The 24,081-nt window shown below is 52.8% G+C and overlaps 7 protein-coding genes and 2 non-coding genes across 9 annotated transcripts; 3 read left to right on the forward strand and 6 right to left on the reverse strand.

Annotated features, from left to right (window-relative positions):
- The first annotated feature begins 30 nt into the window (after positions 1-30).
- dscB lies at positions 31-1,300 on the forward strand. Its single transcript, XM_025609746.1, has 2 exons — positions 31-410; positions 482-1,300. The coding sequence occupies exons 1-2, from the start codon at positions 144-146 to the stop codon at positions 1,079-1,081; spliced, it is 867 nt and encodes a 288-aa protein (XP_025470157.1). The 5' UTR covers positions 31-143; the 3' UTR covers positions 1,082-1,300.
- A 594-nt stretch (positions 1,301-1,894) lies between these two features.
- On the forward strand, positions 1,895-3,806 carry BO94DRAFT_341677 (glycosyltransferase family 69 protein). The gene is made up of 3 exons (XM_025607042.1): positions 1,895-2,658; positions 2,718-2,943; positions 3,004-3,806. The coding sequence occupies exons 1-3, from the start codon at positions 2,059-2,061 to the stop codon at positions 3,417-3,419; spliced, it is 1,242 nt and encodes a 413-aa protein (XP_025470158.1). The 5' UTR covers positions 1,895-2,058; the 3' UTR covers positions 3,420-3,806.
- A 725-nt stretch (positions 3,807-4,531) lies between these two features.
- On the forward strand, positions 4,532-7,025 carry BO94DRAFT_532333 (uncharacterized protein). The gene has a single exon (XM_025611099.1). The coding sequence runs from the start codon at positions 4,565-4,567 to the stop codon at positions 6,863-6,865; it is 2,301 nt and encodes a 766-aa protein (XP_025470159.1). The 5' UTR covers positions 4,532-4,564; the 3' UTR covers positions 6,866-7,025.
- A 285-nt stretch (positions 7,026-7,310) lies between these two features.
- Positions 7,311-7,424, reverse strand: BO94DRAFT_t97. Its single transcript has one exon. It is a non-coding gene; the product is annotated as a tRNA-Met (tRNA).
- Positions 7,425-7,741: 317 nt separating this feature from the next.
- Positions 7,742-10,063, reverse strand: BO94DRAFT_532334 (putative PHD finger domain protein (Ing1)). The gene is made up of 5 exons (XM_025611100.1): positions 9,554-10,063; positions 8,806-9,485; positions 8,553-8,758; positions 7,947-8,501; positions 7,742-7,893 (listed from the first exon to the last, which is right to left on the reverse strand). Exons 1-5 carry the CDS (start codon positions 9,947-9,949, stop codon positions 7,835-7,837), a joined length of 1,896 nt encoding a protein of 631 aa, XP_025470160.1. The 5' UTR covers positions 9,950-10,063; the 3' UTR covers positions 7,742-7,834.
- Positions 10,064-10,289: 226 nt separating this feature from the next.
- Positions 10,290-10,362, reverse strand: BO94DRAFT_t96. Its single transcript has one exon. It is a non-coding gene; the product is annotated as a tRNA-Phe (tRNA).
- kgd1 (alpha-ketoglutarate dehydrogenase KGD1) lies at positions 10,362-14,470 on the reverse strand. Its single transcript, XM_025611101.1, has 5 exons — positions 14,284-14,470; positions 13,884-14,196; positions 11,751-13,795; positions 11,326-11,699; positions 10,362-11,275 (listed from the first exon to the last, which is right to left on the reverse strand). Exons 2-5 carry the CDS (start codon positions 14,091-14,093, stop codon positions 10,737-10,739), a joined length of 3,168 nt encoding a protein of 1,055 aa, XP_025470161.1. The 5' UTR covers positions 14,094-14,196; positions 14,284-14,470; the 3' UTR covers positions 10,362-10,736.
- A 332-nt stretch (positions 14,471-14,802) lies between these two features.
- Positions 14,803-18,553, reverse strand: BO94DRAFT_486455 (uncharacterized protein). The gene has a single exon (XM_025609004.1). It carries the CDS (start codon positions 18,391-18,393, stop codon positions 15,259-15,261), a length of 3,135 nt encoding a protein of 1,044 aa, XP_025470162.1. The 5' UTR covers positions 18,394-18,553; the 3' UTR covers positions 14,803-15,258.
- A 357-nt stretch (positions 18,554-18,910) lies between these two features.
- Positions 18,911-22,338, reverse strand: BO94DRAFT_532338 (uncharacterized protein; the record flags this gene model as incomplete). Its single annotated transcript, XM_025611102.1, has 1 exon — positions 18,911-22,338. A coding segment is annotated over exon 1 (2,671 nt), but the record flags the coding sequence as incomplete, so codon positions are not given.
- Between the last annotated feature and the right edge of the window lie 1,743 nt (positions 22,339-24,081).

Consider the following 24,081-nt stretch of genomic DNA (forward strand, 5'->3'; position numbering starts at 1 on the left):
TCACTTCCCTCCTCCATCCAACTACAACCACCAACGCCAATCCAACCCCTGTCTCATGCGCTAATCAACACTCCTCCACAGGAGCATTTACCTCCAGCTCGATACCCCACTTGAATCGACAGAACCCCACAAGCACCCCGAAGATGATAACCTCCGGGCTCACCAACGCCCCCATCTCCAAATCCCTCCTCATCTACACCATCACCTCCTCAGTGGCCTTAGCCATCTTCGACCTCAAGCACCTAACCAATATCCACGTCGCCCCGCATATCTGGCAGTATGGACAGTTCTGGCGCATCCTGGTGTGGCAGGTAGCCGGGTTCGCGAATTCCACCGAGGCGCTGTTCGCCGCAATGCTGGTGTATCATCTGCGGGTTGTCGAGCGCGCGTGGGGAAAGAGGAAATTTGCCGTACGTTGTGCCTCTTTTCCCATCCATATTATTCTCTGAACCTATACTAATCCGAACGATGATGGCGATAGACTTTCCTCTTAACAACACTCCCCTACGCGACCCTCCTCCCACCCCTTCTCTTAATCCTCGTCCTCCGACCCATCACCCTAGGGAAACTCAACTACCTCCCCTCTGGACCCGTGGCCACCCTCTTCGCCCTGTTGGCGCAATACCACGCCTCCATCCCCCATACCTTCCGCTACCAGATCTCTACCGCCTCCGCTTCCCCGTCGACGTCTACGAAAGACCAACCCCAACCGACGAGTAAATTCCTAACCCTCTCGCTATCGGATAAATCTACCACGTACCTGGTCGCTGCACAGCTGGCTCTGTCACAGTTCCCGGCTATGGTTCTCCCCGCTGCGGTGGGGTGGTTGGTTGGGGTGGCGTGGCGGATGGAGTTCTTGCCTGGGACTGGGGAATGGAGGGTTCCGGCATGGGTGGTCGGGGAGAAAGAGAGGATGGTTGTTGCTGGGAATGGAGGTGGCGAGAGTGGACGGTATGAGGATTTGAGGAGAAGGTTGGAGGGAGAGGCGATGGCGGCGTCGGCGTCGGCGTCGGCGAGTTCGTCGGCTGCGGATGCGTCGGGAGAGGGGGCAGGACAGCGAAGGAGGAATGGAGGGGTATAGATTTGTTTCTTGGTTTCTGTAGATATATTGGGGAGTCTGGGATAATGCTAGTGTGTTCTAAAGGTCGTAGGTGTGGTAGACCCGAGGCGTGTAAAGGTATATTTTGGAGGAAGGATTTCTGGCATGGTGTCGGAAATGTGAATAGTACCTCCTATGCTATTATGGTTCAAGACTTGTCCATTGCTTTGCCTTCTCATTTGTGCAGCATAAGGATATGAGGTTTATCAATGATTGGCTATAGTTCATACTGCAACTATATAGCACCTTTTAAAGAAAGAACATGTACATACGACCACAGGGTGTGGAGAACAGGGCTTCCCGTCCGCTCAGCCGTACTTAAGCCACACGCCGGGAGGTTAGTAGTTGGGTGGGTGACCACCAGCGAATCCCTTCTGTTGTATGTTTTTCTTTCTTCTTTGGTTTTTTTACCTTTTTTTTTATTGTTTATTCTTTGAACCCCGAGAACAACATCCGGCCGATCGATTTTTGATTATCTTTACGCATCATAAGGGTTTATTAATGATTGGCTATAGTTCATTAAAGATGTCCATAGAATCTGACAATGAGGAGGACCTACAGCATCAGAAGCTATCCGAGACATCTGGCGATGGAAGCAGAGATAGCAGTGAGCAAGTCAATAATCTGTAACTCAAAACTTAGGTGAATATGGTGTCTAAAATCTCCTGGTCTCTTTTCCAGATTCTACTTCATACCAATGGTCTAGGGACCGGGCCATGTTGATCCACATGCTTGTCGGAAGGTTAAATCTCCCCTGACTGTTATCGGATGCTTTGGCGGTCACTATCGGCAAAATGTATCCAGCTGAACTCTCCATCATCAGTCGGCTGTTATCGTCTCCTATTGTTCTTCTGTGACTGACAACTTACAATATACCGATATCCATGCTAACTCACACTCCTTATTCTGCATGCATAGTGCCATACATACGCAGGACATGACCGTTACCATTTCATCCAATGGTTTCCACTACCAGCTATCCTAGCTCTGTCCTTCGGTATGGGTTGTCCCGCCGGTTTGGCCTCCGCCGGCGCCTACTCCAGGGTCTCTTGATATGTATTGTGACCTGGACGGTCCTGGAGGTGCTCTATATTCATCACCAGGCTTCGACTGTCGACCGAACTGAGAAGCCTCCATCGCACCAATCTGAGCGCCTATTCATCGCAAGCATGCACTGGAACAACGAAGCAATCCTGCGAAGCCATTGGAACAATGCGGTCATAGATCTGGCAAAGACCTTCGGTCCAGATAATGTCTTCGTGAGCGTTTTCGAGAGCGGAAGCTGGGATGATACCAAGGGGGCCCTTCGGGAGCTTGATGCTGGGCTGGACCGACTCGGCGTGCGGCGCAACATCACCCTGTCGGATACAACTCATCAGGATGAGTTATCTGCTCGTCCTCGGGAAGGCTGGATCGATACACCCCGCCAGAAGAAGGAACTAAGGCGCATACCTTATCTTGCTCGGCTACGCAATTTGACCTTGCAGCCACTGGAGGAGCTGTCGCAACAAGGCATTACATTCGATAAAGTACTGTTCCTTAACGATGTGGTCTTTACGGTATGTTTAGATCATGCTGGTGCCGATTTCACGATGTCTTGGCTTATAAAGTCTCATAGGTTGATGATGTGACCACATTACTTAATACAAATGATGGTATCTACGCTGCCGCTTGCTCACTGGATTTCTCAAAACCGCCTCTATATTATGACACATTCGCCTTGCGAGATTCGAACGGCGATGAGCAAGTGATGCAGAAGTGGCCATACTTTCGCTCCGCAGCTTCGCGCAATGCGCTACTTGCGCTGTCTCCTGTGCCTGTCAAGAGTTGCTGGAACGGAATGGGTTAGTGGCTTCCTTTGTATGCCTCTTTCGAAGACTGTAGTGACTGATAGACTGCCTCAGTGGCTATGCCTGTGGGGCCCTTCGTATCCACCTCTCCATTGCGATTTCGAGCCATATCTGATACCCTTGCGCTTTCACACCTCGAGGGTTCCGAATGTTGCTTGATTCACGCGGATAATCCTCTTTCCCAACAGCAAGGCGTCTTTCTGAACCCTCAAGTCCGTGTCGGCTATAACCCCGAAGCTTACACAGCTGTTCATCCTACAGGGGCCTGGTTGTCACTACAATATGTGGCGTTGGCTCTCTGGGAAAACAGACTTCGACGATGGTTTACAACGCCATTCTTCAAAAAGCTGGTCGTCCGCCGAAGGATTAATCATTGGCAAGAAGATCACAGCAACGAGCGAGAACCCGGCGGGTTCTGCCTAATTAATGAGATGCAAGTGCTTGTCACTAATGGTTGGGCGCACGTATGAAGCCTGACTGGGACATTCCTGCATCTGGACGTTTGGCTCATCGTTGAGGCCAGTAAATATTGATATGGGAATCGACATCTTCAAAGCATCATTCACATCCGGCTACCATCTCTTTCGCCCCTTGGAACTCCAGATATAAATTCTACATGCGATGGCATGAACTAGTCATGATCTATCAGCAGCAAGGTTGGTGACCAGGTAAGGCGTAAGCGCCAGATGAATCCCTCGATTTGCAGGGGTCTTTGTCCCAGGCCAATGATATGCTTCTCTGCGGGCCCTTGGCGCTAAAGGCATGGCTCTTATCGGTATCCGACCGGGGCGGCCCGCCTTTCTATTAATCGAGTGCAGTGGAAAGCGCTCGACTGACACCTGAGTTGGCCCTACAGCCTTGTGCGACTTTACTAGCTGGGTGCCAGTTTTGACGTGGGTAATATCCGTTGGTCGCTTTATTCGCCGAGTGCCAGGGGCTGTTTAAACTGCCTCAACGAGCCACCCCAGTTTTCCAAGCGCTACCCTCAGACGGGTACAGGGATGTGGACGCCAATCATCAATCGAGTCACAGTCCTACATTACGCGCCAGTGACTTGGTCAATCAGGTTGATGCAGCCTTCAGAGATACCCCGCGGGCTTAAGCGCAAGCCATTGATAGGATCCTGAGACTCCGAGACTTGCGTAGTTTCTTCATAATCCATACAACATGTTCTGCACTCTCTCGGTTGCGGCCAACGTTCGTGTTTGTCGTTAAGGTCTACAACACGAGTTTTAATATAACAATGGAGCATGGCACCCGGCGTTCTTTACAGAATGGAATCCAGCTTGTCCATATTAGTTATTCATCGTCCAATTTATCATCACAGACACAACTAGGTGGAGAAAGCCTGGACTCAGGGACAACATATGCTGAAGCGTTTAGGTCAACCACCGCGTAAGTCTGGCTAAAGCCTAAGAGAACATGGCTCTTGCTGAACTACTGTGACGTACCAAACAGCGACTCTGGTTCGCATGACGGCCTCTCGCACTCCGACACCAGCGTCTCTGGCAGCGGTTCATTGCCAGCGAAACGGCGCACCCCGCATCGATGGCGCCTGTATATTATGAATGCCCAGAGGATGCTGCACTCGTTCCGGTCTGGACTATCGGGTTGGATGGCACGAGCAAGAGATCGATTGCGTTGGCAGCAAATCCAATCACAAAGGAGAAACTCCGGGCTAGGCGACCACTTTCTGGCTCTCTTGAAGAATCTTGGCATCACATCCTTCTATAATACCTGCTGCAAGATACGTGGCATTGAAGTCACGGAGAGACCCAAGGTTTTCATGTATAGGAGCAAAACGCTTGCATCCATCCGCTGTGTCCTGCACGTTGTTCCTGTTGGCGCTGCATTTGGGCTTTTAATCCTGAACTCGGCAGGTTACTACATCGGGGGTGAATTGTCCGGCGCGTCCGGTCAAGATACGGAAAAGCTGGCTGCGCTAACATTCGCAGCTAAGCTGCATGAACTTCTGATGTTGGCTTCACTTGGATCAATACTGATTACTTACATCCGCAGAGAACTTGCGTTTGGGGAAGGCCTTCCGTTTGGCGCTATATTTACCTCGTTGCAGTTTCAGGATATCAGTTTCCTCTGGTCTCTCAGCATGTGGGGGTCAATCCAGCATGACTGGCAACGAAGGAGCACCAAATGGTTTATCCTCTCTCTGATGGTCATTTGCACCCTTCTCGGGTTGACTGCGGGACCATCTACGAGTAACTTGATGAAGCCCCGTCTGGGTGACTGGCCGGCAGGTGGCACGCAATTCTGGATTGATTGCACCGAGGACGTCCTCTTTCCCCGAACAATGGAGAACTCATCATCACTATCGCATTGTGCCCTTGACAACAGCGACCTCGCTTGCCCGGCTGGAAATTGGCAGATCCTCAACCAGGACTATTATTCGTTCTTCCCGAGGCTCGTCGACGCCGGTAGTGTTCCTCAAAACATCACCGTCTCTGGTCCGGCTTCAATACGGACATTTGGAATGAGGTCTCGCAATATCTTTGACAGCCACGAGATGATGTGGGGGAATGCTTACACCATTGCGACTACCCCGCTTTCCGTGGTCGCAGATAGCGTTGCGGAATTGGGTAGGCTATGGTCGTATGCTGCTGCCAACATCGACGTTGGCCGATTCAAATTCAGAAACGATGCGCTCTTTATGGTCAACTCGCTGCAGCCGGTGGTGCTCACATTTTGCGGTCAAACCTTTTACGACTTTTCTGATAATATAACTCTGTCCTTCCCCGCGTTGGGTACTGCGTCTCTTTCCGGCGGGCCGGGCACGGCGGACACAAGTCAGGCATCAATCAACCTATATGACGGCTATTCGAACGAGGCCATTCAGGATAGTGTGGTATCGCTTCTGCAGGAGAGCAGTGCTCCTTCCGTTCTTTGGGTTGACGACCCTGACCTACTACAACCTCTCGATGCTACTCTGGCTGCAATCCTCACGCTACCTGGCACAGATAGTAGCAGACCGCAATACTTTACTTGCAGTGTCGACAGCAGGTTTACCAACGTCACTCTTATATCTACTCGAAACGCAATCAAGATCGTTGCCGGCCAGCCTGTGGACATGGACAAAAATGGGACATTCCATGCAGATTGGCCGCGGGTTGCGCTTACAGCGGACTGGGCGAGGTATCTGACACCGGTCATTCCTGGCACGAATGAAACGATCCTATCACCTATCACCTCAATGGCAGGCATCTTCAATAGTCCCATTCCTTCGGCCTCGTACTATCACGATATCATAGTGGAGAACATCCTCGCGACGCTGGTCACCAATGGCATCGGCCGGTCTGCGTACAATCACAGTATTATCATGGATCTGAAAGGTGCCGTGGATCCAAACGACCTGTGGCGTGGGGGCGATTGGATATACGACATTATTCCCAAAGATGGGAAAATGGGCAAAGGACGGAATGCTTTCAATATATCCGCCGCTCTACGCAACCGATCTACCGACTTGGTCATGACAGCCTATGTGAACGGCTACGCGTACAGCGCGGCCGGGATCACCTCAGTACTGGAGATGATCGTGCTTGCTGTGTATATAGCAGTAGCTATTGCTCATGTCTGCTATTCGGTCTACAGCGGACTGTCCTCGAGCAGCTGGGGTTCCGCGCCCGAAATAGCAGTGCTTGCGTGGAACTCAGTACCCACGGAGAGAATGGCCAATACGGGCGCTGGTATATCGACTGTCGACATATATAAGAATAATATTCGAGTCATGCACCGAGGCAACAAACTGGAGATTGTGACTCGGGGTAATGAGAAGCCAGAGAAAAGGACCCATCTATTCCAACAGGGAACAAACTCTGATCGCCTACGAACCGACACCGATTTTAACTTGGATTCAACACATGGGCAAATGGATCCGGTTGAAGAAAACCAGGTTTATTCTTGATTTGCGAGCGCTGGGCAACTGAATCTAGTGTATATTGACGCTGCCAGTCAGCAACCACAACCATAAATACCCAATCATCCTACCAGTATCCAATACCCCAACCTTAATGATCCTTATACAGATAGACAGATAGATCGATCTACATATTGTACAACCAACCCCTCGATTCATAAATCAATAACACAACCCCAATATAACTGATACCAATAATACTCCCGAAATAAAAACAGAAGGCCAACTAAAGAAAACATCATCCCTACAAACACCACGATCCTACACTACTATAAACATAACCCCCCCAACAACAACAATTACCCAAAGCCAACCCCCAGTAAACATGCCAACCCAGTCTAGTCCAATCAGATATACAACCAGTAAAGAAAGTAAGTATATCCTACCTACTACCGCCAGCAAAAAAAGTAAAAGGAAAAGAAAGAAAAAGAAGTGTCCCGAGGGAGGTTCGAACTCCCGGCCTTGGGATCGCATGGAAGTTTGAGGTATGCTTCCACGTCATACTTTAGTATGAGACCCACGTGATAACCAACTACACCATCGAGACGAGTTGTTGAGGTTTGCTTGTGGGGTTGAGTATATAAAGAGGGGGAAAACGGTTTTGCTGCGGGAAGGATAGGATGGGATGTGTGTGTGTGAGGTGCGGGTAGATGTTCTGTCGCATTCACTGGGTTTATTTATTGTATTGATTTCGGTTTGGATTTTGGTTTTGCGTTTGTATATGTGGATGGGGTAAGGTTCTTGGGGGTTATTGCTCCTTTGGCGACAAGGGGCAGAGGGTGGATTCTGGGATGGGGTTATTGGATCCTTGTGGTTCACATCACGGAGGGGTATCAAATTTTTGGTATAAGTAGTTACAGCTAGGTCAAGTTGTGGGAGACGCAGATTGAAACACCTCATTGTCTATACTATGTACATATCATGCAACCTGCGGACTTGGCAATTGCTTATTCCATATCAACGCCCACTTCGACTACGTCGCATACTTTCCTTGCATTCGTTGCAATACCATTTGACTGTTCATGTTAGCATATGAATTAAATTTGTTAACGGACTGCAACAAACTCACCATTCTTTCCAGGAGGTTTCGTTAGACCAACACACGACAAATGGAACCACTCGCGAGGACAAGCGTCATTGTCGCACGCCACCATCTCACCGAAACTGATCTCGTTGCAGTAGCAGTATCTAGGCTCGCCGTCCTCATCTTCATCATCGCCCTCGTGGAGAGACTCTTCTTCTTCCGACACCGCCCGCGGTTGCACCACCGGGATGCTGTTATTCTTCTTATGAGATCGTTTGGCTGGCGCCGGATCCGTGCTGCGGGTCGGTCGCACGCGCTGAGCCGGCTCGGAGAAAGTGGCCAGCGTGGGTGTCGATGTCTTTGACGATCGGCCCTTTGGTGGCGGGTTCGACACAGGAGGTACCGGTGTTTCTCCTGGCTCAATGGATTGTGCGGGCTTTCCGTCTGTGTCCTCACGTTTGGTGTTTAGCGGTGGTGGGACCTTCAATGCATCCACCGTCGCCTCTTCCAGTTCCCGTTGTGTTTCCGGATTAGATGTAGGCGTAGCTTCAGATTTGGATGCTGTCTCTTTGATTGCAGCTTTTGTTTCCGTGGCTTTGTCTGCACAGATTCCAGTTAGAATTGCCTCTGGTGCCACCAGGGGAAACATACTATTGCTGGTCACACGGTTTGATGCTGAAGATGACGGTCTCTGACGGCCATTGTTTGCCTGCCCCGAGTTCTGCTGGGTACGAGAGGACTGCGGCCGCACCGCGCCAGGTCCAGGGCTGGCGGCACTCCGTGGAATAGCAGCTGCAGCGACAACAGGGGATGGAGCCAAGACTGGCGAATCCACCGCAGAAACATTGGTGTTGTTCCTATTGATCATGTCAGTTGATACCACAGAAACAAAAGACTGACGTACCTCTTTCGCGCGGCTGCATTTGGATTCGGTGCCCGAGACCTCTTCTTCGTAGCATCTCCGGCATCCTTTGATGCAGCCTGTCTCGAAGTACTAGCATTGCTAACAGTGCGCTCCATCGCAGCACTAGCCTCCACGGCGGGCGGTCGCTCGACCTTGCGGCGTTTGGCCTGCCCTGTCCCAGTGGTTCCTTGGCCATGCGCGCCCGACTGATCGCCAGCGCCTGCACCTCCACGAGCTTTGCTAGATTGTCCCTTCCGAGCACGCACATCGTCCAGATCCGAATCAGCATGCGCACGACGCTGTCTGCGTGCCATGACAGCTTCGCGCCTGGCTTCGCTTCGAGAAGCAGCCTCAACCTCATGAATCGCATGAACCAATTCCTTACTTGCCGCGGCCTCCCGGCGAGGACGCTCATTAGTAGTCGTCTTGGCCACATTTCTATTTGAATAAGCCCAATGAGTGAGACTCCCTAGACGAGCCTCATCGCTAATCTCTCCTGCGATGAATGGAAAGATAGTATCAAGTCGGGTAAGCTGTCGGTCCAATTCGTCATTCGCATTCGAGATAACATGGTTTTTTTCGTCCGCAGTCATCATCAGATCCGAGAGAGTATGGCGCACACGATCGAACAAGGCACGGCGGGCTTTGCTTTCCTGAGATTCGGGGGCTTGCGAGAGTGCCTAATCACAATCGCTTGTCAGCACACTATCGTAGATAGTTTATCCCCGCAGAGTGCTCAATGACCCACCGAAGGCAAGAGATCTTCCCGAACACTCCCAGCGATAATGGGTGCCGGGTTGGAGGGGTAGGGCACAGGTTGCGATTCCGAAGAAGCCTTGAGCAATTGAAGCAGATTATCCTCAAGGGCCCAGGCCTTTGCGTCGACCTCCTTCAGTAGCGAATTGTGACGGCGAAATTCCCGAGGGAGGGCTGTGATGGCGTCGGTAAAATGAGTGAGGGCGGGATAGAAGCCATGGGCGACAGGGGTTGCAGAAGGGGTGTCCGTCATGGAAGAATGGCCATAAGCAAAGGAGGAGCGCCCAAGGGTCTTTGACGTGCGTGATGGGTTCGTTCTCGTCTGTCGCGTTGACTGACGAGCGCTCTGACCCTGAGAGCTGATGGCCGACGAAGGAACGGCAGACATGATGAAAAGAAGAATAGTCAGGTCGGACAGAAGCCCGACTCAATCGGGGAATAAGAGGCGCTCGGAGATACTGGATGATCGATGGCTCAACAGCGGGAACATGGACAAGACAGGAAAAAACGGGGTGGGAGAGCAGAGTTGGAGCGATGCAGGCTACAGTGCGGAGAAGACCCGGCGGCCATCAGGTGATTGGTGCCTGCAGATCCAGGCAGGGACTTTGGCTGACTCAGTCGCGCTGATAAGGATCACTGACGTCAACTCTCGTAGAATTTTGATGAGAAGCACAACTCCGTCTACCAACTGGCCTACAACGGAAGATCCAACAAAAAACAAAAACAATTGGGGCAAGCCGGGCTTGAACCGGCCACCTCCAGATCTTCAGTCTGACGCGCTCCCAGATGCGCCATTGCCCCGCAATTGTTGTTGATGCTGAGTGTTTGGACACTATGATACAGGGCTTAATCTGCGAATCGTAACATGGTCTTCAACAACACCCATAGTCTAGTTCTACCGATATAGCGACAGTCAGAATCATCGCTGGCAAACAGCATCCAGTTTAAACCAAAGAAACTGAAATTACATCAAGGTTCTTAATTTACACGCGTGCACGAACACATGCGAGGTATAGGCAGGCCAGATCACGAACATATGCTAGAACGACCCAAACCCGGACACAAGCATGACGGTATAAGCATCGTACACTATGCTGTAGACAAAGGAAAATCATACAAAGAAGACCAGAACGAGCCGACGCTAGCTCCCCAAACCAAAGCACCTACAAAGCCACTTACTCGCCCTTGAGGCGCTCCTGGTGGACAGTAAAAGCATCCTGGAGGAACTCCTGCTCCTCCTTAAGATGCACGGACTTGAGACCGGTGGCGACGGAGGCGCTGGGGGCGCGACCGGCGTAGAGAACGTGACGGCGGTTGTGGTGCTCGGTCTCGTTCAGCAGGGTCTCGATACGAGGCTGGGTGTAGCTCCAGGCACCAGCGTTGAGGGGCTCCTCCTGGGCCCAGACAATGTTGCGGGCGTTGGGGTAGCTGTCCAGGTTCTCCTTCAGCTGAGCCCAAGGGAAGGGGTGCAGCTGCTCAACACGAGTGATGGCAGTGTTGCGGATACCGTGGGCCTCACGGTGCTTGAGGAGAGCAGCGTAGACCTGGCCAGAGCACAGGATGACACGCTCAATCTTCTCAGGCTCATCGATCTCCTTGCCGTGGCCTTCATCGGGGATGATCCACTGGAAGTGAGACTCGCCGGTGAAGTTCTCAATGTCCGAACGAGCAATGGGGTGACGGAGGAGAGACTTAGAGAAGAAGATCACGAGGGCTGAGAAAGGGTTAGCCTCGACTCAACATGGAAAGATTCAATGTACATACGCTTGCGGAACTGGCGGTGGATCTGGCGACGCAGAATGTGGAACAGGTTGGCAGGGCTGGTCATGCAGGCAATCTGCATGTTGCAGTCCTGGTGCTGGCGGTCGAGCTTGTCAGCGGCGGGGAAGACACGGGGCTCCTCGTTGCAAAGCTGCAACCAACGCTCCATTCTGCCGGAAGAGTGCTCAGGACCCTGGCCATCGTAACCGTGGGGAAGAGAAACAACAAGACCAGAGCGCTGAAGCCACTTGGACTCTCCAGCAGCGATGAACTGATCGATGATGCACTGAGCATTGTTGGCGAAGTCACCGAACTGGGCCTCCCACATGACAAGGGCGTTGGGGGAGGTCAGAGAGTAACCGTATTCGAAACCAAGACTGTGAAGGAGGTTAGCTTAGCATGACAAGAGTCAACAAGTTCAAACGTACGCTCCGAATTCACTGAGAGAGGAGTTGGAGATGACGAAGCTTCCCTGGTCCTCGGCAATGTGCTGCAGAGGAGTGTAGGTACCCTCGTTCTCCTGGTCGTGCAGAACGGCGTGACGCTGAGAGAAAGTACCACGCTCCACGTCCTGACCGGAGATACGGACATGGTAACCCTCGGACACCAGGGTACCGAAGGCAAGAGCCTCGGCAGTGGCCCAGTCAATGTTCTTGCCCTCATCCACAGACTTCTTGCGGTTGGTCAAGATACGCTTGAGGTTGCGGTGGAGGGTGAAGCCATCCAGGTTACCGCTGATCTTGTCACCGACGTGCTGGAGCAGAGGGCTCTCAACACCAGTGGGGAGGTGAGGCAGAACCTCACTGGCAAGCTCCTTGGGAGTCTTGAAGCCGTTCCAGGCGGAGGTGAGCCACTCCTTGCTGGTAGGCTGGTAGTCCTTGCTGCGGTCGAAGCTATCGTTCAGCATGCCCCAGACCCACTTCTTGTGCTCGTCGATGTCCTCCTTGGTGAAGGTACCCTCCTCAATCAGCTTAGCAACGTACTTGTCAAGCTGGCTCTTCTGCTGAGCAATACGCTTGTACATCAAAGGCTGAGTGAACGAGGGCTGGTCAGTCTCGTTGTGACCCTGCTTACGGTAGCAGACGATGTCGATGACAACGTCACGCTTGAACTCGGCACGCCAGTCAGCAGCGACCTGGCAGACGTAGTTGACGGCCTCAACGTCATCCGCGTTCACGTGGAAGACAGGGGCGTCAATGGACTTGGCGATGTCCGAGCAGTAAGGTGTGGAGCGGGCGAAACGAGGGTCGGTGGTGAAACCAATCTGGTTGTTCACAACGATGTGAATGGTACCTCCGGTGGAGTAGGCGGGGAGAGAGTGGAAGCCCATGGTCTCGTAGACGACACCCTGAGCGGCAAAGGCAGCATCACCGTGCAACAGCACACCCATGGCCGAGTTGAACTCGCTCTCGTCCTTGTTGTAGTGCTGGATGGAGCGGGTCTTTCCGAGCACAACCGGGTCCTCGGCTTCCAAGTGGGAGGGGTTGGCAACCAGAGAAAGCTGGACGCGCTTACCCGAGGGGGTGGGACGCTCGAAGTTCATACCCAAGTGGTACTTGACATCACCGGAGCCTTCATCGGAGGGCTCGGTGGAGCCGGCAAACTCGCTGAAGATGGACTCGTTGGGCTTACGGACGACGTTGGAAAGGACGTTCAGACGACCACGGTGAGGCATACCAATAACGATGTCCTTGATACCATAGTCGACACTGCGGTCGATGAGGGCCTTCATACCAGGCACAAGGGTTTCACAACCCTCCAGACCGAAACGCTTGTCGTTGGGGAACTTGGTGGCAAGGAAGGACTCGAAGCTGCTTGACCAGATGAGGCGGTCGAGGATGCGGCGCTTGTCATCGACAGAGTACTTGTACGGCTCGGGGATTTCGAAGCGGTCGCGGATCCAGTCGCACGGCTTACGGTCGGGAATATGGATGTATTCCACACCGTAGGAACCGCAGTAGATCTTCTCGCAGGTAGCGACGATCTCGCGCAGGGTCATCTTCGTGCGCTCCTCGGTCGCAAAGCGGGGCAGGATACCGGGACCAAGGGTGAACTCCTGGTCGAGATCGCGTTCAGTGAAACCGTAGTGGTCCAGCTCCAGCTCCTTGGGCTTGTTGTAGCCGAACGCCTCAGCTTCGCCGCGGATACCAAGGGGATCGATCTTGGCCTTGTGGTGACCACGAGCCTGGTAGGCGCGGACCAGCAGCTGGACCTTCAGGTGATTCGTGACATCAGTACCGGCGGCGAAAGACAGACCGGCGCCAGGCATCTCTTGAGGGACACCGCCCGTAGGAGTAGGGACCAGGGTCGGCGGGGGCTGGAAAGCCTGGGAGACGGGCATTTTACCCTCTTCCATGTTCTTAAAATACGTCTGCCATGAGATGTGGACGCTGGAGGGGTCCTTCTTCCATGCGACGTACATCTCGTCGATGTAGTTGGCGGTGTTTCCGGAGAGGAAAGAGTCATTGGCATCCTAGAGACGCGCCAAAGTGCGAATGTCAGTCGAGGCTGTTTCTAGACCTAACATATCAAACGTGAGGTCCGGCGCAGGGATCGCTTACCACACCCTCTGCGGACGCGGCGTAATGCCTCTTGTTGGACAACCGGTCAACGAGAGCGAGAGGACGTCTGGTGGTGAGGCCCAGTTTTGAGCTGCGGTTGGCAGCAGATCTGGCGGTGGATGCAAGAGAGAGAGACCTCCTGCAGGTAGAGCAGGCAGGACCGCGCAGCATACCGCCGCTGGTGGCCTTGACGGCTGTGGTACGAAACATGGCGGCAATTTTTCTAATGCGTAACACGAGCTGAATTCTAATGCTATGAGCTCAAGGATGAAGACGCGAAGGAGATAAACGACACAGCGGATAATCTCGACAACTATAGCAAAGACGGATCGCGGTTAGTTCGATTGTGAGCGGGTTCGAAAGCTGCGGGATTTTTCAGACGGATGAAAGGAACACGCACGGTGTTATCTGGACGAGGAAAACACAGGTGTCGACTAAGATTGCCGTAGCACCTGTAACAAGACGGGACTCATCAGAGAGCCGAAGCACTCTCTTGGATAAAGAATTAGTGGGGAAAGGAGAAGGGACAGAGGAGAACCTCGTTGTATGAGGAGAGAAGAGAGGAGATGGAATGGAGATTGGCCTGGGAGGAACGGAACGAGAGAGAGGTTTGCCGAGATCTACGGCTATGACGGCCAGCGCAGCTGTGGCTGACCCCTTTGCCAGGCCTGCAGGCGGCGTCGCCACAAGCTGAGTCAAGCCGTGCCCTGCAACCGAGAAAACCACGGCGGGCCGAGCATCCCGGTTGCGGGTACTCCGTACTAGTACGTAGTACATAATGGTAACTGGGTAACCAACCACTCCTGCACCGCCACAGCCCGGTTATGAGCATTTCCCGCTCCGGGTCTTTGCGGGTGGGCACGTGGTCCAATCACCCTCGGGTGGTATTGCATTTGCAGCATGTAGTAGTACGTAGTATGAACGACTAGGTATCTATCTAGACCTGGTACTATGAAGGGGCTGTCATCCCCCCGGATCCCAGGGTCTGGGCAGTGGATTGCAGATTACGGCATGCCAAAAGGCCCAACGGGCACTCGATAAATTACTAATTTATCGGGTGAGGTAGTACCTCAGCGGTATATGCAACATATATATAACTTACCCAACCATCAAATCATCTAATCATAACAGTACAGATCACTGCAAGACGCAGTGAAGCATTATATATCAGGCATTACAATCATTATATCGCAGAGCCCCCAAACCCCTATGTAAGCAAACCCAGATGTGTTATATACTCTCCCCCTCTTCTCGGTTGGTCCGTCCAACTTTGCCGGGATCGATCTGCGGCTGGCTGGTCACACGCATGGCCTTCTGACTGCTTGCCAGCTCGGGCGCATATGACCAATCAATCCCAGTCAATTTTAACGCAGATCTATGGCTCCCGCTCACCCACTGGCGACTGTCCCACACGCTGCTCCATAGCGTGCTGGGACCACCGGAACTTGTCAGATTCCTTGATGGGAGACTCTGTCGCACTGGTACCGCCAAACGCATCTGGCGGCGCGGTATATACCGTCGGGCTCGCATCGGAAATGAAGCTCGCCCGGTTTGACGACGAGTGTAAATGTGGAGGAGGACTGCCACTGCCGCTGCGGAGGCTGCCATTGCTTCCGCCCCAGGCACCCCGTCGAAGCTTCATCAGTGCACTCAGAGACATCTCATCGTCCATGGCACCAAGGTCGACCAGCTGAGCCAAGCCAGGGCTTGCCATTGGATTGGAATGGGCGGCACCGTGGGCTGTGAGTGAGATGACCGAGTTGCGCGTGCTCCATTCGCTGCGTTCAGTGATGGGGGTCAGGCTTGGCTCGCAAAACTTCCCCCGACTGCTGAAACTGCGAGTAATGCCCTCGACGCCTCGTGGACCGAAGTAGCCACCATTAGTGAGTTCAGCGTTGCAGCCCCCGTGTGATTGCGCGTAGAACCCAAACTCTTGACCATAGAATCCCTCGTCATCATTTTCCAAGGCCTCCGCATTCGCTGCAGCAATGATAGGGTCATCGAAAAGTGCAGCATCGTTGTCATCGTAACTAAAGTCCTCAAACACTTCATCAAAACCAACCATATCGACGGTTTGGCTCAAGCGGCTATCGTCTGAAATGAGCCCCGAAGGTGTATCCATTGTCTGGGTAGTGCTTTCTTGGCCAAGCGACCGCTCGCTCACGCTGGTTACACGGCTAAGCCTGTCATTCGCGGCTGCTTCACTGGCGGCTTGAGCCAAAGCATTATGGAAAGCTTCAAGGTTGTGCTCGGACAGAACCCCACCATGAGCTTTTGCCGACCCTAAGTTAGGCAAGCTCTCATGAGTATGACCGTAGGTTCTGATCGACCCCTTTCGATAGTCACTGGCTATACTAGGAGCGTGCCCGAGCCCGCCATCGTAGTCTGGCTCTGGCCCATTTTTGTCGTGTTCCGCAGTGACATCCAGCGTATTAGTACCCACATCCTGGTCGTCGGGCTGCGTTGGCTCAGGAACAGGTTGCTGAGCCGCTGGTTTTCGATCGTACAGGTGACTCGTCTCATCATCAAAAATCGACTCGTCAAATTTGTCGCCCGCATCCTCTGTAGACAGATCACCAAACTCGCCATCGTCGAAGTACAGATCGTCATCATCTTCCATCGGCTGCGAGGGCTGAGGATGCAAGTCTACAGTGACCTGTGGTATAACAGTGGAGGTGTCCGGTGCCAATGATAATAATTGAACATTGGTTGTAATAGCAGAGGTAACAGGTTCCGAAACGGGAGAGGGAGCTGAGTTCTGTGCCAAAGACCCCTGAGCCGATTCCTGCATATCCTGCATGTCCCGAGAATCGTTAAAACCAGGAGGAAGCGGACTAGCAAGGACTGGCGAGAGACTAGGGACAAACCAGGACTTGTTGAGTGCATTGCCCGGACCGGAGAACCCAGAGAACTCATCATCCTCGTCAGCGTCAATATTAACCCCTGGAATCTTCTCTTCAAAGTCATCCATATCATCGAGCATATCTTCATCAAAATCGTCCTCGCCATCGCTGAAACTTATGCCTTCCATTCGCGCCTTGGCCCTTCTTGCGGCTTCTTTTTCCTTATGTTTTTCTTCCAATAGTTTCTCCTGGGTGGAGGACTCGACGCCATTCATGTCAAAACTGAACCGGGACGCATTGCTCTTGAGATGTTTAGGTAAGCCCGATGGTTGGTGTGGTATAACCTCGATCGTGTCGGCATCTTGTGTACCTGCGATTCCGATAGTATTGGGTATGTTGTGCTGATCATCTTGTTTAGGCGCCGCCTGGTCGCTTGGTGATTCAGAGGATCCGCCTTGGTCCGGTAGCTTGGAGGGCAATCTCCTTGCAAACACAGGGAGTGCGCTGGGATCATTCTCATGAAACTGCTCCGTCAGCAACGATGACTGCAAATATGCTTTGCTCTCAACCTGCAACACCTTCTGATCGTCCTCAAAGTGTTCCCGGAAAACAGGAGAGTATTGCGTATGCCTTTTCCTTTGCTCGCCTATCTGCGCGTTTTGATCATGGCCGTGCACAGAATTGCCATTTCCATTGTAGGCGGCATCGGGTGGACCGGATTGGTTGTTGACATCATGCAGAAGAACAGGAGCGGTTGACAGGTTTCGACGAGGGCGAGGAGCAGAAAAGTCGTGAACGATGTTCCCGCGGATTCTGGGATCATAGTCGTCTGGGATAGCAGGAACTATATTGCGAGCGCGGATGCTCGTATCCTCCATCCGCAGATTCGCCAGGTTGGAAGAGCGCCTCCTGGCCAAAAGAGACATAGGGTTCAGCAGGTGAAGCCGAGTCTTCCCGGATTTGTGATGGACATGTTCCGTAGGCCCGTCCCGGTCTCCAGACCGGCGACCGTTCGCATTTTCATACTTGTATTCTTTGTCCTTGTTTGACGAGATTGTCCTGTCAGCCGGGGAAATATCGGGGGAGGTTCTGAAACGAAAATGACTGGATGTTGGCAGCCCGGGAGTCGATGAGCGTTTTGTATAATGGTCATTAGTGAGATTGTGGGAGCTCAGCAAATTTTTGCCCAAAGACAATCGGAACGGGGAGCTCGGTTTAGGAGAATCGCCGTCGCCATGATCTGAACGCGGTACGGCAAAAGATGATTGTGAGTAGTTGGATTGGGAGGCGATGGTCGGGTCTTCGCGCTCGTCGGGGGTTGAATGAAATCGGGCGTGACTTTCGGAGGATAAGGGCACTGCTGTGGGATTTGTTAGATTTGTCGAAGAGGAGGCTGGCGCATAGGTCGGAGTGACGGATATGGCGATATTCCTTTTCGCTGCGTCGGATTCTCCGGAAAGATTGCTCGGGGCCTGCAGAGTCGAGGCCTCCACAGACGATCCTCCAAGCGCAGCGAGAGTCGTCCTCGTGTTGGGCGACACCGATCGTTGAGAAGGGTTGTTAGCGACCGGTCCTTTGGAGGTGGGCTGTAGGGAGGGCGAGACGGGGGAGGCACTCGACCGGCGATGCTCGCGACGCCAGTAGGAAAAAACGGTAGAGGGTGGCATGGTGAAAAATGAACTCGAGGCACCCAGGGTGCGTGCGAGCAGGCGTTCAGGATGCGAAAACCTGGCCCATTGTTCTGATGGTCGCAATGCTCGGTCGGCGCGCTCACACGGTGACTACTGACAGCTCTGCGGAGTAGTCAGTAGTAAGTACTAAGTAGGTACTAGGTAGACGAGGAAGATCAAGGTTGCGGCGTGGGGCAATGTCTCACCCGGCGACAACGGTGGACCAATCCCAGGGCAATGCGTTGGAAATTCGAGACGGAGGTTTAATGACTGATTCTGAAGAGCGATCGCGTTCAAGAAAGGATCTTCATGGACGGGAATCGACTGCCAATGGTGGTGGGATACCTTAGGGGGAAGAGCGACATTAGGTAGGGGGGGAGATAAGAAAAAGGCCGAAGGGAGGGGGGAGAAAAGCCAAGCAGAAGGCCGCCAGGAACGCTTCGGCCACCGCAGGAATGCGTGCCCGGAAACGGACAAGCCTTGAAATAGTCTGCGATTCGGATATATTTAGTGCAGTCCTTTCATCACCCCAGTTATATTAAGTCTAATAATAAGAGCCATGCACTAAGAATAATGACGACAACCCCCCCTCGATGATCCCAGTCATCTTTGACACCCCCAGGGACAATCGATCAGCATATCTTCATGTTGCATATACTCACAGCTCATCCTCGAATCAAAACACTCACCGACCACTGATGGCACGCATTCCATTGCGATGATCGTCACTATGACAGGGGTAAAAGGTAAGACCCGCATGCTACTAGACACCTATACAACCTAGAGATTTCGCTAATCTGCAATGAATTCAGCAGCACACAATCGCTCATGCATCCGGGCCCTCATGCTAACAAGATACGCTAAAACCTGTAGATATACCTCGCAAGTAATTGACCAGACAGAAACAAAAAATCCTATCAAATAAAATCCCCAAGCGACAAGAACAGGAGTATGGAAGAGACCGCACAGAACTGTTCTAGACTATGCTCTGTCTCCAACGGTCGATCATCTCTCGCTGCCCCGATTCCACCATTGGTCGGACGACCTTGGACTTGTTCGGCACGGCATAGCTCAGATGGTTCATGCTAAGTAGCGCATCACTGTAGAACGTGTTGGGATGGGCCATTCCGGGGCCGTAAGGAACGGTCTCTGCAGCCCCTTGATGCTGGGGGTATCCTGCAGCCGGAAGAGAACCAAACTTCGACGGAAATTGTTGAAGAGACATTCGATGGTCCAGGGTGCGCTGATGCATGGGCGGAGGCGCTGCAGCATCATTTGTCAACGGTCGTCCGGTTGTGGTGGGACGCCGGGCGTGAAGGATATCTGCCATACTCCTTCGGTACCTAGGGATCTTCATTGTGGAATTCTGTCGGGCCTCAGCCTCAGCCTCCTTCTGGAGGCGAGCCCGACGCTGGGCCAGGGTCTCATCTTCCGGCGCAATTTCCTTCTCCTTGGTTTCCCCGTCCTCCCCAACGTGGTTGATCTCGGCCAGGATTTCATTCGCAAAATCGCTGTCCGAGGTTGTAGCGGGCTGGTCTTTAGATTTCAGTCGCTTTAGCCGTTGAGCCAGAGTTTCCCCTTCGTCACCGCTATCTTCTTGTTCCACGACACCTTGCGCACTTGTCGAATACATGGTGGTCGGACGTATTTCGGGGCTGCGCGGTGCGGGTTCACCCCGGAGCCTAGCACGACGCCTACTGAGGGGCTCTGACTCCTCCAGTTCCCTTCTTTCCATAAGCCCCAGTGGACGCACCTCGTTGACGACATTGGCGTTTTCCGGAAACAGCATGCCCAGAGGTACGTCATCATCATCTTCGGCTTCCTGATTGTGAGCATCTGGTCCTTCCCACGCCAGGGTAACCGGTCTCTGTCGTCGATGTTCACTCTGCTTCTGTGCGACCGCTTCCAGCTGAAGGAGAGTTGAGTGTAAGCCTGCAGATTCTGGCGCAGTTCGCTGTCGTTGTTTCAGCTGGGTCTTTCTGAACTCAAGCTCTGCTAGTAGTGTGTTGGGTGGCCCAGTGAAATCAGCATCTGGCTCTTCGTGATTATGCCTCTCCTCGTCGACTTCAGGAGTGTCCTCAGCGCCAACAGCACCGCCAACTTCATGGGTATCATCCCGAAGTGAAGTACTTTCATGAACATCTGCAGCACCGCCTTCTGTTTGGTTGTAGAAGCGACCCGACGTAAGAGGTACCTCTTTGAGATCCGGGTCGGAGAGGTGATGGTCAAGCCCAATAATACTTCCCGTGGAGAGCGTCTTTCGGTGCTCAGCTGGATCTCTGGACAGCTTACCCGACGCCTGACCATAGCCTCTAGAATCGACCTGCCCTGTAAAGGCATTGACCGGGGCATGTGTCGAAGCATCAAGGATGCTGTCGAGTGTCGCCACCGCTGAAGCATGCGTGACCTCTACATCAACGGAGGGAGCTGGTTGATCGAAGAAGACACTCGCGCGCAGCTGTGGGGGTATGCTTGTTGGCTGATTGTTGCGTCTAGGATCGCTACCATCGCCTGAATCCTGGACAGCAAGCAACGCCGACTTGCGATTTTCAGCCGCGACCGCACCAAGAAGCTGCGTGCGACGCTTGTCGCGTTGCGAGCTGTTCCTCTGCGATAAGCGAGGTGGTAGATTTAACATCCTCGGCACAGGAGCAGGATAGTAAACCATATTCTCGCCTGTCTGTGGCTCCTTGTAGGCTTCGGACCTGCTCGCCAGGGGTGGCCTCGTCAGCGACACTCGCCGCCCCAGATTATTCTCATTCGGAACATAATGCACGCCATCAAAGTCATTGAAGAGAACCCTCGCCTGTTGGTATGTGTCGGTAGAAGCAGCTGTGTATGTTCGTTCGAGCTCTTCTCCCAGCTCCTGGTCGTAGTAGTCCTGCTGGACAAAGTCGTGCTCGCCGTGCGCGGCTGGTGGAGGAGGAGGGGGAAGATAAGGCATCGCAGGCACCCGGGAGATCGAATCGCCGTAGAAGCGTGCCGGCGCATGCTCTGCAACTTGCGCCAAACGGGATGCAGACTGTATGGAACCGTGACGGGACGACAGACTCGGTCTGAAGCCGTCGTGGTTGCTGACATGGGTGGAGTTGGAGGCCGAACTAGACGAACGCCGCTTTTGTTCTTGGTCCATCTTGCGAATCTCGTTCCCAATATTGGAACTTAGGCTCATTCGTTCAGCGCTCCTTTCAAGCCGCTCTACATTATTGAGGTAGGCTCCTTGCAGCGATTGGAGATCGGGTGTAGGATGGCTGAGAGGCACGGGTTGGTCGGTGACTGGGGTGCGGAGGGTCGGTTCAGGGGTTGTAGAACTAGTCTGAGGGACTGTCTCTAGCGGAGGGACGTAACGGGGACTATTGGAACTGTGGTTCGCTGAAGGATCGGCGGGAATTTCGTAGTCATCCTCCTCCACCATATCGTAGCTGGTGGAGGTCATGGACCGGATCATGGAGCCCAATCTTTTGATGCCAGAATCCTCGGCCGACTTGGCCGGCTGTAGATAGGAGCCCGCCCCGATATGGTCGGCATCCAGAGGCAGCTGCTCGAAGAGGCCATTGTGCTGAGGGTGCGGCGATGGGCTGCGGGAATGGTCCGAATCGGTCGCGTTGGAAGCCACCTCGTGGTCGGCCTGGGAAACGGCGTTGTAGGCCATCTTAAGCGGTCACTGAAGCAATAAATGCGCGGCCGAGGGCCGTTCAGGGAAAGAAGCCTGGCCGAGCGACCCGTGAAAGGAGGGGGAAATCAATGGTCAGCCGGGGCGTTTCACTTGGTGCAAACCTAAGATAAGGGAAATGCGCCCATGCGGAACGGCGCTCCTGCTCAGAACAACGCGATCACAGAGAAGAGCCCAGAGCCGTGAGGAAGAGAGAGAGAGGGAACAAGGAGAAGAGAAAGCTGCAAGGCACAGCTGAAGAGGGCGCCAACAAAATCCAGGTGTCATTGTCGGTGGTTTGTCCTGGGTTGCTCCTTCCTGCGCAAATTAATTAAATTTCACGTATGGTATGGAGCGGGTATGGGTAGGTAAGGTATGGGGTTACTCGCCGAGGCCTTGTATTATTTGCATGGAACCCATTGGCTGTTGCTAATTTTGGATGCCAGGGAAGAGCCTGGACCGCCTCGGTGGCCCGCTTTAGGATATCCGCCTTGTTTGCAGCGCCCCATTACTACTCTTACTGCTTTCTCCTACCTGACGACTTGCAGACTGAGTCCCAGGTCGCAGTAGCATTCAGTCCTGTAACATACACCGACCAAGCTACATAGGAAGGTAGTATTCCAGGTATTTCCGTCCCCAGGTTCTTCCCCGGAAAAGAATATACCAGGATACCGGAGTACGTTCTACTGATCTGTAGCAGCGTTGGTTGATGCCGCTAAGGTAACACCGCATCCAATCGTACCTATGTATCCATGTCTACCCACGACGCAACGGCCGCGAGGGGGTCAAGTGGCTTCCTGGCAGAAAAACCTTTGACGGTGAGTCTCTAGACTTACCTATCTAGGTATCCCAATTGTCACCAACATCTCCATTTGGTGGGCTTTGTTGATGTGTTTGTCCCTGTATACGCCATACAGGACGGTAATTTTCCGGTCTCACCCGGACAAGGGTCCTGCTTAGTCACTAGCTGAACTTGCCTATCTGGGTAGCTGCTCGCCTGGCCTGGCTCTTCGGAGGTCAAACATCGACTCATCCCTGACTCCCCCTGGGGTTTGACACGTCGATCTCAAAAAAATCAATCTGACAGAGCTGAATGGTTTCCGAAGAAGCCAGAGTCCTTGAGTTACCGACGTAACGGAATACGCGGAAGATGAAAGAAAACAACGACGTCATTCTACCAAGTACCAACTAGACTAAATGCCGAGACCAAGGCAGGAGGACACTAAATCTGCGGCTGCGCTCCAATCATTGGGTATGTCGTCGTTGGTTATATCCGAGCCATTATCAACGAACATAACTTGGAGAAGACCTCCTATTGCTAGGCTGCCTCGTTGTAAAGAGAAGACGTATATCCTCACCATACGGCTCATTGCCACCACTTATTCGGAGGAACTCTCGGTTGATCGTATTGGAGTTTTTGTTGATTATTGGCAGTTGGTACCATAACATCCAAGCTCGTGTTATGCATGCTGGCTGATTTTGGGAATCACCAACATTAGCCATCTGCCGATCTTACGCCTTCAAAGCCTGGGAAATTTAGAAAACTAGCATACCGTCAGCGAAGGGCCAGACTATATACTAAAAGCATCCAGAGCCGAAAGATTACCTGCGCACTATATAAACACGAGACGCACTGAAAGTAATGTTACAGCAGATCTCATTCCCTCAACAGCGGACCTCGCATAAATCTAAGACAATCTGGCGATAAAGTGAGACGAAAGGGGTCAATCCCAAACTAAACTCGGAAAAGGGTTCCTAGATTTACAAGCAATGCTCTACAATTATAGACAGGGTCGGTATGTAAGCTATTTGGTTACTATTGCTGATCATATCCCCATCTCAAGTCCGGGAATGGGCGCCCGTGATCAGCGACCAAGATCACCCATGTGTTTGATTGCCTAGGGATACGCTTCTCGTGTTTTGTTTTGGTTGCCTCGCGCTGATAGTCATAGATATCTAAGGCTGGGTAGACGCTGCCCGGGTTCCGGATCAGTCAGTTTCTAGTTCGCTGTAGTTTGTATGCTTGTATCGCT

This window comes from Aspergillus sclerotioniger, assembly GCF_003184525.1.
Source record: "Aspergillus sclerotioniger CBS 115572 chromosome Unknown BO94scaffold_6, whole genome shotgun sequence".
Lineage (NCBI taxonomy): Eukaryota > Fungi > Ascomycota > Eurotiomycetes > Eurotiales > Aspergillaceae > Aspergillus > Aspergillus sclerotioniger.